We start from the raw sequence: 17,341 nt of genomic DNA on the forward strand, positions 1-17,341 counted from the left end.
GACACTCAGAAAAAAATTCTCCTTAGTTCTATCTTAAATGGGACACCCCTCACTTTGAAACTGTGTCCCCTTGTTTTGATATCCCCTATAGTGTCTAAGTTGTCTTTTCCATCCATACATCTTCCCTAAGCAGCAATTGCTCACTTGCAGCTCTCTGCCCTGGAATTCAGTGGTTGTATGGTGACTGAGCTGGATCAGTTATTCATCTGTTCAATTCCCTTTGCTTATTGTGAGCAAGCACTTCTGAATTCATCTGAGACTAGGAGCTCAATACATGGGAAAAGGTTACACATTAGAAAACACTAAATTCTGTGACATCCCACAATATTCCAAAAGGTAGCAGAAATTTAATAAGCAATATAGAAGGTTGAGGAAACAAAGGTCAGAAAATAGACAACAAAAGGATTAGTGGCACAGATTTCAATGCAAGGAATCAAGTGAATAAGGCAGATAAACTGAGGGCACAGATGGACACTTGAAAGTATGAAATCATAACTATTACTTTGGACTGGCTTAAAGAAAGAAGGAATGGTAGCTCAACATTCCTGGGTTACAGGTTAGGATGGAAAGGGGGATAATAAAGTGGGGGGTGGGGGTCACAATATTTACATTTTTAGCCAGTATGTAGCAAGCCTACCAAGAGAAGGAGCAGTTTTAGACTGAGTTTTATCTCAGCAGAATCTGAGCAGATGGAAGGGACATCAATGGGAGAACATTTTAGTGGGAGTGACCATAATTCCACTAGATTTAGAGCAGTTATAAGATAGATCAAGCTCAGGTCAGCTTTAAATTGGGGAAAGGCCAATTTTACTAAGCTGTAATGTGATTTGTCAAAAGTAGACTGGAAACAGCTATTTGAAAGTAAACCAGTGTCTGAGCAGTGAGAGACAGTCAAGAAGGAGATAACAAGGAGTTAAGACTTCAGTGTTGCAGAAAGCCAGGAGTATAGAAATATAGGGGTGAATAGGAAAGTAAAGAGAGGGCATGAAAAAAAGGACACTGGTAAGTAAAATCAAGAAAAACCCATAAAGAGCAAAAGGATAACTAAGGAAAAAAAAATAGGCAATTCGAGACAAAAAAATAGCTTTTGTGTGGAGGCGCAAGATGTGGGCATGGTTCTTAATGAATACTTTGCACCTGTTTTCACAAGAGAGAAGCGAAGCAGACATTGTAGTTAAGGGGGAGGAGTGTGAAACACTGGATGGGATAAACATAATGAGAAATGAAATATTAAGGTGTTTATCATTTTTGAGAGTGGATAAATCACCAAGGCCAGGTGAAATGTATCCCAGGGTGCTCTGGATACAGGTGTGGTGCCAGAAGGCTGGAGGACAACTAATGCTGTACTGTTCTTTAAATAGAGAAGAATTTATAGTCTGAGTAATTACAGGCTGTCAGCCTAAGCTCAGTGGTGGAAAAATTATTTGAAACAATTCTGAGAAACATTATAAATCATCATTTCAAGAGGCACAGTCAGCATCAATTTGTTAAGGTAAGGTCGTGTCTGACTAACTTGATTGAATATTTTGAGGAGCTAGCAAATAAGGTTGATCAGGCTAGTGTATTTGATGCAGTCTATGTAGAGTTTAGCAGCAAGGTGAAGACAAAACACCAGGACTACTTGCTTTGACAAAGTCCCACAGGTGGCACACTGATCAGGAAATTAAAAGCTTATGGAAACCAAGGGAATGAGCAACTTGGATCCAAAAGTGGTTCAGTAGCAGGAAGACAAGGGTATTGGTCAACAGGTGTTTTTGTGACTAGAAAACTGTTTCCAGAGGGGCTCAGAACTAGGTTTCTTGATTTTCCCGGTATATATCAATAATTTAGGCTTAAATAAAAAAGGGGTATAATATAAATTAGGAAGCTTGCAGATGATATGAAAATTGGTCATGTGGTTGACAGTAAGGAAATAAAGCTGTAGACTGCAGGAAGGTATAGATAGTCAGATGGGCAGAAAAGTGGCAAATGGAATTTAACCAAGAGAAGTATGAGGTAATGCATTTGAGAAGAACAAACAAGGCAAGGGAATACACAATAAATGGTAGGATTCTGAGATGTGTACAGAAACAGATGGATCTTGGAGTGCATGCCTACAGATTCCTGAAACTAACAGGACAGGAAGATGACGTGGTCAAGGAGGTTTCTGGGATAGTTTCCTTTATTGGTCAAGAGTATAAGAAAAGGGCGGTTATGCTAAAATGTGAGTTGAAGAGCTGTCCCACACCAGTCAAGCAACAAACTCATACTCATTAAATCATACCTTACAGCCAATACCCCAGGCACAACCATCACCATCTTGGGTATGTCTGTCCTATCGGCAGGACAGAGCCACCAGAAGTGGCTGCACAGTGGCAGAGAGTCAGGAGAGAGTTGCCCAGGGAGTCCTCAACATTGACTCTGGATCGCATAAAGTCTCATGGGATCAAGCCAAACAAGGGCAATGTAATTACCTACCCTCCCTCAGCTAATAATCAGTGCTCTCCATGTGGAGCATGGAAGAAGCACTGAGGGAGGAAAAGGCACAGAATGTACTCTAGTTGGGGCATTTCAATGCCCATCATCCAGAGTGGCTAGGTAGCACCACTACTGACCGAGCTGGCTGAGTTCTGAAGAACATATCTTGAGACTGGGCTTGCAGCAGGTGGTGAGAGAGCTACAAGAGCAAAAACCCTATTAGACCTTGTCCTCACCAATCTACTTGCTTCAAATGCAACTGACCATGACAGTATTGGCAGGAGTGACCATTGCATTGTCCTTGTGGAAACCAAGTCCCGTCTTCACATCGAGGATATGGTCCATCATGTTGTGTGACACGCTCACCATGCGACATGGGATAGGTTCAGAATAGATCTAGCAACTCAAAACTGGCCATCCATGAGGCACTATGGACTATCAGCAGCAGCAGAATTTCATTCAAACACAAGCTGTAACCTCATGGCCTAGTATATCTCCCACCCTACCATTACCATCAAGCCAAGCGATCTACCCTGGTTCAATGAGGAGTGCAGGAAAGCATGCCAGGAGAAGCACGAGGCATACCTAAAAATGAGGTCAACTTGAAGGTACTACACAGGACTACTTTCATAACAAACAGCAGAAGCTGCATTCGATAGGCAGAGCCAAGTGATCCCAAAACTAAAGCACTGCAATCCTGCCACATCTGGCCGTGAATGGTGGTGAACAATTAAACAACTAACTGGAGGAAGACGCTCAACAAATATCACCACTATTTTAAAATTTATTCGTTCATGGTATGCAGGTGTTGTTGGCTAGGCCAGCATTTGTTGCCCATCCCTAATTGCCCTTCAGGTGGTGGTGGTGGTGAGCCACCTTCATAAACCACTGCAGTCCATATGTTGTAGGAACACCCACAGTGCTGTTAGGGAGTTCCAGGATTTTAACCTAGCAACAGTGCAGGAACAGCAATATAGTTCCTCAGGATGGTGCATGACTTGGAGGGGAACTTGCAGGTGGCGTTCCCATGCATCTGCTACCCTTGCCTTTCTAGGTGGTGGAAATTGCGGATTTCGAAGGTGCTGTTTTAAAGGAGCTTTGATGAGATGCTGCAGTGCATCTTGTAGATGGTACATGCTGCTGCCACTGTGCGTCACTGGTAGAGGGAGTTAAAGTTTAAGGTGGTGGATGGGATGCCAGTCAAGTGGGTTGCTTTGTCCTGGATGGTGTCATGCTTCCTGAGTGTTGATGGAGCTCCACTCATCCAGGCAAGTGGAGAGTATTCCATCACACTCCTGACTTGTGCCTTGCAGACGGTGGGCAGGCTTTGCGGTGTCAGGAGGTGAGTTAGTCTCCACAGAATTCCCAGCCTCTGACCTGCCCTTGCAGCCACAGAATTTATATGGCTAGTCCAGTTCAGCTTCTGGCCAATAGTAACCCCTAGGATGTTGGTAGTGGAGGGGGGGGGGTTGGATTCAGCGATGGTAATGCCATTGAATATCAAGGGGAGATGTTGGATTCGGACTTGCTGAGATGGTCATTGCCTGGCACAAATGTTACTTGCCACTTCTCAGCCCATGTGCTTTAATTATACACACTAACCTCTTATGTGGGACTTCATCAAAAGCTTTTTGAAAATCCAAACACACCATATCCACTGGTTCTTTATTATCTATTCTACTAGTTATGTCCTCAAAAAAACTCCACGCTGTCAAACATGATTTCCCTTTCATAGATCCATGATGATTTTGTCCAATCCCATTTAAGGGAGGATGTAAATGCGTTGAAGGCAGATCAGAGGTTTACTAGATTGATACCTGGAATGAGCGGGTTGTCTGATGAGGAAAGATTAGACGGAATGGGCTTGTTTCCACTGGATTTAGAAAAGTCAGGGGTGACTTGAAGATCCTGAACAGTATTAACAAGGTGGATGTGGAAAGGTTGTTTCCTCTTAAGAGTGAGTCCAGAACTAAGGAGCGCCGTTTTAAAATCAGGGATTGCCCTTTTAGGACAGAGATGAGGAGCATTGGGGAACATAAGAACATATGAAGTAGGAGTAGAAGTAGGCCATTTGGCCCCTTGAGCCTTCTCCACCATTCAATAAGATCATGGTTGATCTGTTTGTGTTTCGAATTCCACATTCCCATCTACCTCGAATAACCTTAGATTCTTGTTAGGCGAGCTAATCAGTCCAACTCTGCCTTAAAAATATTCAATGACCCTGCCTTCACCACCTTCGGAGGCAAAGAGTTCCAAAGTTGCAAAGCCCTGAGAGAAGAAAATTCTCTCATGTATTTGTTCCTTAAATAATAGTCATTGCCTATCCACCGTCATGCCTTTTAATGAAGTTCCCCAGTCTATCTTAGCCAACTCACCCTCCATACCCTCTTAGTTTAGATTTAAGGTCCTTGTTTCAGATTGGACTACTTCACTTTCCATCCTAATGAAACATTCTATCATACTATGATCAGTCTTCCCTCAAGGACCCCACACAAGATTATTACCTTCTCATTGCACAATACCAAATCTATGATAGCCTATTCCCTAGTTGGTTCCTCGACGTACTGGTCCAAAATAACCATCTCGTACACACTCCAGGAGTGCATCAGCCATAGTATTATTGCTAATTTGGTTTGCCCAGTCTATATGTACATTAAAGTCACCCATGATTACTGTAGCAACTTTGTTACATGCATCTCTAATTCCCTGTTTAATGCTGTCCCCCACCTTACCCTACTGTTTGGAGGCCTATAGACAACTCTCAATGTTTACCATCCCTTGATGCTTCTTAGCTCCACCCAGGCTGATTCTGCATCTAGAGTTTCTAAGTCAATATCTTTTCTCACTATTACACTGATTTCATCCTTAACTAACAATGCCACCACACCTCCTTTTCCTTTTTGTCTGCCCTTCCTAAATATTGAATACCCTTGGATATTCAGTTCCCAGTTTTGGTCACCCTTCAGTCATGTCTGCGTAATCGCAATCTTATCGTACCCATTCACAACTATTTGCACTGTTAATTCTGTGCCACACAAGTGCCAGGCAATGACCATTTCCAACAAGAGAGCATCTAACCACTTCTCCATAACATACAACAGCATAACCATTGCTGAATCCTCCACTGTAAACTTCCTGGGCGCTACCATTGACCAGAAACTGAACAGCTGTATAAATACTGTGGCTACAAGACACATCAGAGGCTGGGAATTCTGCGGCAAGTAACTCACTGCCTGACTCCCCGAAGTCTGTTCACCACCTACAGTGCACGGGTTAGAGGTGTGATGGAATACTCTCCACTTGCCTGGACGAGCACAGCTCCAACAACAAGGAGCTCAACACCATCTAGGACAAAGCAGCCTACTTGATCGGCATCCCATCCACCACTTTAAACATTAACTTCTTCCACCACTGACACACAGTGGCAGCATTGTGTACCATCTGCAAGATGCACTGCAGCAACTCACTAAGCCTCCTTCGATAGCACCTTTCAAATACGCGAGCTCTATCACATAGGACAAGGCAGCAGAGATGCATGGGAACACCACCATCTGCGAGTTCCCCGCCAAGCCACACACCATCCTGACTTGGAATTACAATGCCGTTCCTTCACTGTCGCTGGGTCAAAATCCTAGAACTCCCTTCCTGACAGTACTGTGGGTATACCTACACCAGGTGGACTACAGGAGTTCAAGTAGGCAGCTCTCCACCAACTTTCCATGGACAATTGGGGATGGGCAACGAATGCTGGCTTAGGAGCATTCATATCCAATGAAAGAATGAAAAAAGTCTGTAGCTGGGCTGCTGTGTACAGCTCTGGTCACTGAATTACAGGAAGAATGTGATCGCACCATAGAGGTGCAGTAGAGACTTAAGAGGATATTACGAAATATGGAAAATTTTAGCTATGAGAAAAGATTAGAAAAGCTGGGGTTGCTTTCTTTGGTCAGGAGGAGGGTAAGGGGAAATTTAATTGAGGTGCATAAAATCATGAAGGGCTTGGATATAACAGTTTAGAAGAACTTATCTGTATTAGCAGAGTGGTCATTGAAGTGGATACAGATTTAAAGTAACCGATGGAAGGAGAGAGGAGAGTTGAGAAGTAGTTTTTGTACCCAGAGAGTGGTGGTGATCTGGAATTCTCTGCCTGAAAGTGTGCTGGAGGTAGGTACACTCATATTTTTAAAAACTCCAGATGCCATTAGAGATGGAAAGTGGGATTAGACTGGATAACACTTTCATGGCCAGCATGGATTTGATGGGCCAAATGGCCTTCTTCAATGCTGTAAATCTATGTTTCAAATATTCCTATGGATTGTAGTAATGAAACAAGAGGCCAATTGTAATCTACTCTTATGGCTTTTTATGGGAAACAACTTTGGGACAGTTACTTAGCATAGGGCATTTAAACATGGTTAACAAAAACAAAACAATTCATAGAATCTTGAAGTGACCAAACATTGTTAACTATCTGATTGCACCAATCTCAGTTACTGGAATTCTCACATGATTACATGAACAAGGGCAGAAACACAGCTGCTTAAGCATGAAGTTGACACCGAATGCAGGGATGGGGTAAAATGGTAATAAAGAAGCTACAATATCTGGTAAGGCTGGGAACTTAGGCTGATGAGTGGGAAATGCAAGGTAATGAAACTGAAATCAACATGGGATTTTAAACTAAATAACTGAAATTGATAAGACTGTTAAAAAGGCATTAGGTTATAAAGGCAAGCAAGTTATGCTGAACTTCAATAAATCACTAGGCCTCAGCTGCAGTACTGTGTCCGGTTTTGGTCAGAACACTTTAGAAAGGATGCCAAAGCCTCGGAGAGGGTACAGAGGAGATTAACTAGAATAGTGATGAGAGACTTCAGTTATGTGGAAAGGCTGGGATTGGTCTCCTTCAAGCAGAGGTTAGGGGAAATTTATTATAGGTGCCAAAATTATGAAGCGTTTTGACAGAGTAAATAAGGAGAAACAGTTCCTAGTGGCATAAGAGTCGTTAACCAGCAGCGAAAAAATTTAAGATTATTAGCAAAAGAACCAGAGGAAAATGAATTCTTTTTCAATGCAGCGAGTTATGATCAATTGGAACGTGCTGCCTCAAAGGGTTGTGGAAGCAGATTCAATATTAACTTTCAGAAGGGAATTGGATAAATACTTGAAAATGAAAAATTTGCAGGCTGATGATTCTATGCCACACAACAGTTGGTAAATTGACTGGCCTGTAGTTGCTTTAAAGTTGCATGGGAAAATGGAAGTAAACTTGAGAATATGAACAGATTTAACGAGTATGTTTGAAAAGGGTAGTTCAATCACAGTCAGCTTTTGTGTGCTGTGAAGGTTAAATCTTCACAGAGCAGAGGATGTAAAGAACTAAAGGGACAAAATTACACAGCATTCTTGCTGGCTGTGAGCAGGGTTATATTCAATTGAAGTGAAATTAAATCCTATTAAATAGTCATACGTAAAGACTCGTGCATGCAAGTTTTGCTGTTCGTCAAATATAGCCCATAGACAACAAGGCCTCTGCAACAAGTCTCAGTAACATCCTGAAAAGGTCCTTGCAAGCCTCATTATCTGTCAATTAGAAATTGCAATCCAGCTTTATCATGAACCAAAGGGAGCTCTGCCTAACTCCCAGGGTTTTGCCAGGTTGTAGATACGCCAGTGAAGCCATGAGACTTCCCTCCATAAAGGAAAAAAACTACCTTAACACATCACTTCTTTCTTAATTATATGGCTGTTAACTGAGGGATTGCAGGGTTACACCTGGCAAATAGGAATTCAAGTTGCCTCACCACTGAACACAATGCTTATTTCTTTATCCCAAGTAGAATAGGGTCATATTGGTGCTCATCTCCCAAGTTGTGCCTTAGCTCCTCAATTTGGTTTACGGATCTTTGCCCCATATTTCGAGCTGAGGCCAGAAGTTGAACCCTCTGGCCTGAAACAGACAGATTTCCTTTCTTGGACAGGCCAAAATGTTCCATTCGCCATTGGGAGTAGTTTATGGGCGGTCATAAGGGACAGGTCGCGAGGCTGCCCACGTGAAAGTGGTGGATTAATTCAGTGCTCAGTGAAGCACCTGCTCGGATTTCCAAAATGCCAAAGATTGCTGCAATAGCCATAAGAAACAAATAGGACTGCCAAGTCTAATTCACCAAGCACCTCAGTGTGCATTCTGCACTGCGAGAATTGCAAAATTGATCTATATTGTAACTATTCTCAAGTAATCAAACACAAACAAGTGCTGCAGTACTTGTACGCACCAATCTCATCTTGGATTTCCTCAGCAACAAACGGCACCTGGTAAAGCAGGGAGAGGCTCTGGTTCATCCGCTCCTCAATAACGTGGAGGTGGGTCACCACCTAGGCACCGGAGACAATCATAGTAAAAGTATTTTAACACTTGTTTGCTTAAGTTAACAATAATGAAACTCAAATGTAATCAACCTCAGCCAAAAGGCATTTTCAGCTTTTCTTTCACAGTGCTTGGCTCAGTGGTAGCACACTCATCTTTGAGTCAGACAGATAAAAGCAAAATACTGAGGATGCTGGAAATCTGAAACAAAAACAGAAAATGCTGGAAAAACTCAGGTCTAACAGTATCTGTGGAGAGAAAGAAAGAGTAAATGTTTCAAGTCCGTATGACTCTTCTTCAGAGCTAAAAAGAAGTCAAAAAATGAGATGCAATTTATACTGTTTAGTGGGGATGGAGCAAGTGAAGCTGGATGGAAGGCCAGCGATAGGTGGGGGCAAAGGAGGGATTGACAAAGATGTCATGAACAAAAGGACAAAGGGAGTGTTAATGGTAGTGGTAAGGGCATAAGGAGGTGCTGATAGTGGCATTAAGGTAAGAAAGCAGAATGTGATAATAGCAGGACAAAAAAAAAACAACATGAACAAGTGACAGATGGACCCTGTGGGGGTGGGGTGGGGGGAGGAAATAGTGGCGGGGAAAAAAATTGAAAATAGAATAAAAGTTGGGGATAAAACAAGAATAAATGAATAAAAATAGAAAATAAATATTATTGAGTTAAATTGAGTTCAACAACTTCAGGCCTTGAACTCTCTCCTCACCCCATTTTTATCCCTTTTCCAATATTCATTTTTGCTTTTTAATCCACTTATTTTTATTTCTTTTAACTTTTATTAATTTATCCATTGTTTTATCCCCACTTTTCATCCTATTTTTAATCTTATTCCCCCACCAACATCCCCTTCCCCCAACCCACCCCCACGGGTCCATCTGTCACTTGTTCATGTTGTTCTTTTCAGAGTACTTGCCCTTGTCCTGCTATTATCACATTCTGCTTTCTTACCTCAATGACACTACTAGCACCTCCTTTAGCCCTTACCACTATCATTAACACCCCCTTTGTCCTTTTTGCACGACATCTTTGTCTCCTTTTCCCCCACCCATCGCTGATCTTCTATTGAGCTTCATCTGCTCCATCTCCCTTAAACAGTATAAATTTCATCACATTTTTACTTCTCTTTAGCTCTGAAGAAGTCATATGGACTCGAAACGTGAACTTTGTCGTTCTCTCTACAGATGCTGTTAGACCTGCTGAGTTTTTCCAGTATTTCCGTTTTTGTTTGAGTCAGAAGTGTGGATTCAAGTCCCACTCCAAGGCATGAATACATAATCCAGGACAAAGTGCTACTGTAGTATCTGCTGCACTGGAGATGCCATCCTTTGGATGAGATGTCAAACCAAAGCCCCGTCTGCTAATGCTGGTTGGTCAGACTAATTGAAGAACAATGGGGGGCTCTTACAGTGCTCTGGCTAATATCCCCCTCTTAAATGACACATGTCATTTGTCTTATCTTGCCGAATGACTACCTCATTTGCCTACAGGACAGTTACTGTATCTCAAAGTAACTTGTTGATGTAAAGTGCTTAGAGATATCCAGATAGGTGTAATTTAGTGCTCTGAAGTCCGCATTTATGCACTTAACGAACTCCGATTGTATATTTCCAAGGATTTTTTGATTAAACTTGTTCAACCGTGGAGTTATTATTTTACTGTATCTTGCTGGAAAACTGCAAACTGATTAGAGTCAACAACCATTTGCATCCTAGACCGATGTCTCAGGAGCATTCTAAAGATGAACCAGACACTGAGCAGGAGTTTCCCTAGTCCCTTGGATAATAGGAGCACCGTAACTTGTTTCATAATATTTCACTCACTTGAGATTTCATCTGTGCTGCTTTCTCTGGATCTACAGCCATGACATGCTGGTAATGTCCAAGAGTATGCTGCCGATCCTTCTGCTCTGCACGGATATAACGCTTCAGGGCCTGCAGGATACGGTGAGGCTACAGAGGAAATTATTCAACAAAGACATCAGTGTCCATCAGAACAGCAGGCTGAAACCCAGGATTTAACTTTTATTTTAATTCACTGACACTTTTCTTTAAGGAATTACTGTACTTACAAATTCTACTTCTCTCCAACTGGATTCCCATTTGTCTCCTTTACCTTGTTCACCCTTTGTAAACCCAGCATGTCCATCTAGCACAGCCCCACTTGGGATCTGGTGAATCCATTTGCAACGAATCAAATGTCAGCTCTCAAACTGCACAGCAAAAAGTCCCATCTCCAATCTACTGTCAGAGAACTTGCTCAGTTTCACATCCTGGCCTCTTGCTTAACCACTCAACATGCACTCCAGATGTTTTCAGATTGCTCATGTGTCTGAGTCCTGCATCAATTTTCATTTTATTTGCAACTCTTGTTTTTATGTAAATATCAGGGACTGAGACAAGTGGGGTCAAAATAAAATTCAATGCTTAAAACAGGAGTGTGGAAATAATGGGAACAAGACAAGGAGAATGAAATCAGTTTGTGTTCAAAAAGGAGACAAACAGATAATAAAATTAGAAAATAAAAATATTTTTAAAAATAAAATAAGGCAAAGCAGCCATGGAAACAAGAACTAGCACAAGATTAATGGCAAAGGTAAAATAGAAAAGGAAGGAAAAGAGAGAAGCAATGAGGGAAGGGAGAAAGGGAAGAGGAAAAAAGAGAGATGCCATCTGAAAAAGGGAAGACTAAATATTTCACAAAAGTGCTTTGCAAGTCCCGAGTCCTGGATAAGGTGGAAGTGAGTGTCAGCAGATAGGCACAATTTGTAGAGGAGAAGTTGCGAAACTGGCAGCTGCAGCAAGCAGTGTTCATGATGGCAGCCCCTCCTAGATTAAACCAACTAATTGAGTGAGCAAGCAATGGCACATGGCACCCCCCCCCCCACCCCCCTGGTCAGCCTGCAGTGCCAAGGCCTGGAAGAAAAGGCTCAAGATCTTTATCACAGCAAGGACTATGAAGATACACTGTGACTACCTGAGAGGGAACAGATTAAGCGTTCCAACACAAAGCTTTACATTTTCACCTGTGACCACCAACACCAGATATCTAGAAACTGGACGTCACTGTTGAAATTGCTTGATATTTTACAGTCACAGTATTAATTTGTGACCGCTGCCCTGAATAATACCAAAATTATGGCAATCAATTCTGGCCATCATAGCCCCTTTTGAAAGGCGGAATAGCTAAAAATCCAAAGCATTTTACCAGAAGAACCATGCGTTAACTGTAATATAATTTAGAAACTGAAAATGTTACTATTGCTTCCCTGATGAAACCTGAATTGAAAATGTTGTGCTTCATCTGGGAGCAGGAACTCAGGTAAGATGTTTTTCTCACTTTTATAACATTTGTTATTCCTCAGAAGTCATGGACATGAATTCATAATAAGTACATGGAACAATCCAGTAAGTTATTCTGGTTACTCAGCCTCACTGGTTTCTTTTATTCTATGCTCGATCGATCAGATTTGTGTACAGGGAAGAGAGGGGTTTGTTGTCCTAAGTCTCTGTTCCAAATTCCATTAGCAATTAAAAACAATGAGTACTCACACGTGGTGGATCTGCCTGTAATGCAGATAGGTAGTTCTCCAAAGCAACACGACGACGGTCGTTTAGCAAGGCCTCAACTCGAGCAAGATGAGTCTCAACCAACTGCAGCTTCTCAGTGGCTGCCTCTTCCTCCAGAGCCTCAACCATGTTCTGGAAATGCTTAGCAGGAAAAAAGGGTCATCAACATACTGCACAGCTCATTCCATTTATATCAAAGATCTATTCACTTCTATACAAAGTAGTATCCAGGGACAACTATTCAATGTAAAAACCAAACACAATAAAGAACTTGAAGTATGCAGGGAAGGACAGATACTTAACAGTTAAATGTTTGTGTCAGCTGTCGTTCAATGAGTAACACTAATTCCCACTCCAGAGAATTCAGCACATAATCCAAGCTGAAACTCCAGTGCTGATGGAGTGCTGCACTGTGGGAAGGTGGTGTCTTTCAGATGAGACGTTGTAGTGAGGCTCCATCCGCCCTCTCAGCAGTGAGTGGCTGCTACTTCCAAGATGTGTTGAATAAGGATGGGACTAATTTGATAGCTTCTTCAGAATCAGATATGTGTATTGAGCAAAAAGACCTAATACACAAAAAAATCCTATAATTCTAGCTGTGAATGGGAATGTCCTATATTCAATATCGCAATGATATTACTGGCATCAGACCATATACACAATACTGTTTTGCAGTTACTTGTGTCCTCTTGTGATGGGAATATAGGAACAGGAGCAGACCATTTAACCCCTTGAGCCTGTTCTGCCATTCAATGAGATCACACCTGACTCAATATACCCAGCTTTGCCCCTTAATACCATTAGTTAACCAAACTCTATCAATCTTGGATTTAAAATTTACAATTGATCAAACATTAATTGCCATCTGCAGAAAAGAGTTCAAAATTTCCACCCCCCTTGTGTGTGGAGGTGTTTCCTAATTTCACTCCTGAACGGTCTGACTGAAACATGAAAATTTTAGACCCCTAGTCCTACATTCCCAGCCAGTAGAAATAGTTTTTGTCCATCTGCCTTAATTGTTGCCCTTAATATTTTAAAAGCTTAGATCAAATCATCGTTTAACCTTCTAAACTCCAGGAATACACACTAGTTTGTGTAATCTCTCATTGTGACTTAACTCTTGGAATCTAGTATCATTCTGATAAACCTAGGCTGCAGTATTACTAATATCAGACTACATAAAAATACTTTACCGTTACTTCTTACAGAATGACAAGTTGAAAGTAGTACAGGTATGCTGTTTGACCTGGAAGGGGTATTTTGGGCCCTGGACCTTGGGAAGGGAGGAGGTAAAGGGCAGGTGTTGCATCTCCTGCATTAACATGAGAAGGCAAGGGGATGAGTGAGGTGTGGACCAAAGTGTCATCGACCTTTGGAATGCTTCAGTCAAGTACATTGGGAGAGCAGACCATTTAAAAGCAGTGCAAGAACCAGGCATCAGCAGCAGTCCAGCAAAGCAGAGACCAAAAGAAGAGTGTGGAAAAAAATTCAAAAAGTGACATCACGTCTAAATCAACATAGAGCTAGGAGCAGCAGAACCCAAGGGTTTGAAGGCAAAAATATAGGTTAAGAATCGATATACTTATATACAATTGCGAGTTTAGTCATTTTAGTGTATGATCAATTAGCTCAAGAATCAGGGAGCCCACAATATAGTGAATGCGAGTGTCAGGGAGAGCGCAGAAACACCTAAAGTGACGTTAGTACACAGGAAACTATGGTTAGTGAGTAGTTGCTGAATGTTCTTCCCCCCCCCAGATCAAATCAAGAACAAGTTTTAAGTTTATTTCTGGTAAGTTTAGAAGATAGTCTTAAAAAAAGGACACATTTTTTCCAGTGTTTTAGCACTTAGTGCAAGTTAGCACGTAGAAAAAGAAAACTTACAAACTAAAAGGTAGATACAAATATTCTAGACCAGTGTATGACAAAACAGGGTATGTGTCTGGACTGCTGTATGTTGGAGTTTGAGGACAATGAGACTGACCCAAGTGAACACACATGAGTAGATGACTCATTCTCAAATCTTTCCAGCACATAGCATTGAGCTGAAATGCGAGTTAGACATGCTCCGCACATAAGGGAGTGGGAGCAGAATTTGAACAGTTTGCTCCAGAATTTGGTTACACCTTGTAGAGAGATTCAGGTTCAGAACTGGGTTGGTGTAGAGAGTAAGGAACCCAGGTGAGCTGAGAGAATGAAGATCAGCAGAAACTGATTGTCTCCAAGAGGCACAACGTACTTGCTATCTTTAAGAATAAGGATAAAGACAGTCAATCAGAATGTGTCCATGGCACCTTGAAGCAGGAAGCCATACAAAGGGGAGGAGGGGGGGGAAGCATAATATGGTACTTGGAAGGGATTCAATAATTAGGGGAACAGACAGCATCCATTTTAAGGGGGATTGAGAATCCCACTAGTACAATGCCTGCCTGGTGCCAGGAAGAGGGTCATCTCAAAATGACTTGTAAGGATATTGGCGAGGGAGGAGAAAGGATCCAGTCATTGACGTCCATATTGAGACCAAAAGCATTGGAAAGAGTAGGCAAGAGGACTTGTTTGGAGAGTGAGGATCAAATTAAAGCATCTCAGGGATTATATAATCACTGGATTATGGCCCAAGCCACATGCAAATTGACCATAGAGATAAGCAGATTAAGGAGGTGAACATGTGGCTGAAGGAGCATGAACTAGGTTGGGACTAGGATCCGAATGGAAAGATGAGGTAGAGCAGTCAGAAGGGCTTTGAACTAGTGGGTTAGGGTGGGAGGGTGTGTTGGAGGGTAGTAGAGTAACAGTCACAAACTGTGTTATAGTACAAGCGGTGAAGAAAAAACTAAAAATGGTAAATAATTAAACCAGGAGAGAGAAGAAAGAAATGAGCGAGTAAAATATTAGAGCTGAGGTTAGAGTGTGAGGCCTAAATAAGCATTTTTTATGCAAACATATGGCGTATAAAGAAAACATTGAAATGTAGGTGTCAGTTCAACTTGGTGGACATGTCATTGCTGAGACATAGCTGCAAGGCAATGAGGACTAAATAGGCCAGGTTCCTGACCTGGTAAGGAACTGTCCAAGTGGCTGGAGACACTAAGTAGGGGCAGTAAGCAGGTATTCTAACTGGCAGGTGGTGACCCCAAGGGTGCGTGTTGGGGTCTCAGCAATTCACCATATTTATTAATGACTTAAATAATGGAATGGAAAGCAAAATTTGCTGATGTCACAAAGATAGGAAGCATTGTAAGCAGTGCTGGTGGATGCATAAAAGTGCAAAGAGATTTTGATGGATTAAGGAGGTAAAAAGTCTACAAAAGGTTAAGCAAGTGGGCAAAAATTTGACAGATGGAGTATAATGTGAGGAAATGTGAACTTGTCCACTTTGGCAGGAAGAATAGGAAAGCAGTATATCATTTAAGTGGAGAAGGATTGCAGAACTCGGTGGTGTAGAGCATGTCCTGGTACCTAAATCACAAAGTTAGTATGAGGGTACAGCAAATGATTAAGAAAGCAAATAGAATGCTGACGTTTATTGCAAGGAGAATGGCTTATAAAAGTGGGTAAGTTTTACCACAGCTTAACAAAGCCTTGGTGAGACCACATCTGGAGTAGTATGCACAGTTTGTTCTCCTTAGGTTGGGCCTACACCCAATGGAGTTTAGAAGAACGAGGGGTGATCTTGTTGAAACATGTAAGATTCTGAGGATGCTTGACAGGGCGAATGCTGATTGGACATTTCCCCATTGGGGAGAGACTAGAACAAGGGGAGACAGTTTAAAAATAAGTGGTCTCCCTTTTAAGATGGAGATGAGAAACATTTTCTCTCAGAGGGTCATTAGTCTGTGGAATTCTCTTCCCTAGAAGGCAGTGAAGGCTGGGCATTTAATTTATTCGGGCTGAGTTACTGATAGATTTTTGACAAGGGATTCAAGGGTTATGAGGGGCAGATAGCAAAGTGAAGTTGAGACCACAACCAGATCAGCCATAATTTTGTCAAATGGCAGGGCAAGCACGAAGGGCCAAATGGCCAACTCCTGCTTCTAAATCCTATTCCTCTGATTAAGTGAACAGGCAAAACTGTGCTAAATACATTTCAATGCAGGTAAATGTGAGGTTATTCACTTCAGACTGATTGAAAGGGTACTTTTTAAATGGGAAAAAGCTCAAAACAGTGGAGGTCAAAAATGACTTGGATGTGCAGGCACATAGATCATTAAAATATCATGATGATACACAGAAAATAATCAAAAAGGCTAATGTAAAGCAGACCTTTATATCTAGAGGGCTAAAATACAAGGTGGTATGCTTCAGCTATACAAAGCCCTGGTTAGATTACACCTGGAGTACTGTGGGCAGTTCTGGTCACATCTTAGGAAGGACATATTGGCATTGGAAGGAGTGCAGCGTAGATTTACGAGAATAATACCTGGACTCCAAGGTTAAATTACAAGGAGAGATTAAACAAACTAGGATTGTCCCTTGAATTTACAAGGTCAATGGGTGATTTGAGTGAAGTTTTCAAGATATTAAGGAGAACAGATAGGGTAGATACAGAGAAACTATTTCCTCTTGTTTGACAGTCTCGGGCTAAGGAGGCATAATCTAAAAATTAGAGCTAGACATTTCAGGAACGACAAGAGGAAATACTTTTACACACACAGAGTGGCAGAAGTTTGGAACTCTTCTGCAAATGATAACCAATGTTCAATGATTTGTTAATCTTGAATCTAAGATTGATAAATTTGTTAACCAAAAGTACTAAGGGATATGGGGCAAAGACAGGTATATAGAGCTAGGTCACAGATCAGCAATGATCTCACTGAATGGTAGAAAAGGCTTGAGGAGTGAAATGGCAGAAAAGGCTTGAGGAGCAAAGTGGCCTCCTCCTTTTCCTATGTTCTGATGAGAGAGAAAGGAAGATTGTTTAGTGATGACATCATGGAG

At 41.7% G+C, this 17,341-nt stretch overlaps 1 protein-coding gene across 4 annotated transcripts in view; it reads right to left on the reverse strand.

The window, feature by feature from the left end:
- Positions 1 to 17,341, reverse strand: part of aplp2 (amyloid beta (A4) precursor-like protein 2) — a 172,247-nt gene that overhangs the window by 16,272 nt on the left and 138,634 nt on the right. For all 4 annotated transcript variants that reach the window (XM_078530649.1, XM_078530639.1, XM_078530630.1 and 1 more), the window contains 3 exons: positions 12,386 to 12,544; positions 10,658 to 10,786; positions 8,733 to 8,832 (listed from right to left, as the gene is read on the reverse strand). In XM_078530649.1, coding sequence (XP_078386775.1) covers positions 8,733 to 8,832; positions 10,658 to 10,786; positions 12,386 to 12,544 — 388 coding nt within the window. The remainder of the gene's footprint in view (positions 1 to 8,732; positions 8,833 to 10,657; positions 10,787 to 12,385; positions 12,545 to 17,341) is intronic.

This window comes from Cetorhinus maximus, chromosome 2 (assembly GCF_964194155.1).
Source record: "Cetorhinus maximus chromosome 2, sCetMax3.hap1.1, whole genome shotgun sequence".
NCBI lineage: Eukaryota > Metazoa > Chordata > Chondrichthyes > Lamniformes > Cetorhinidae > Cetorhinus > Cetorhinus maximus.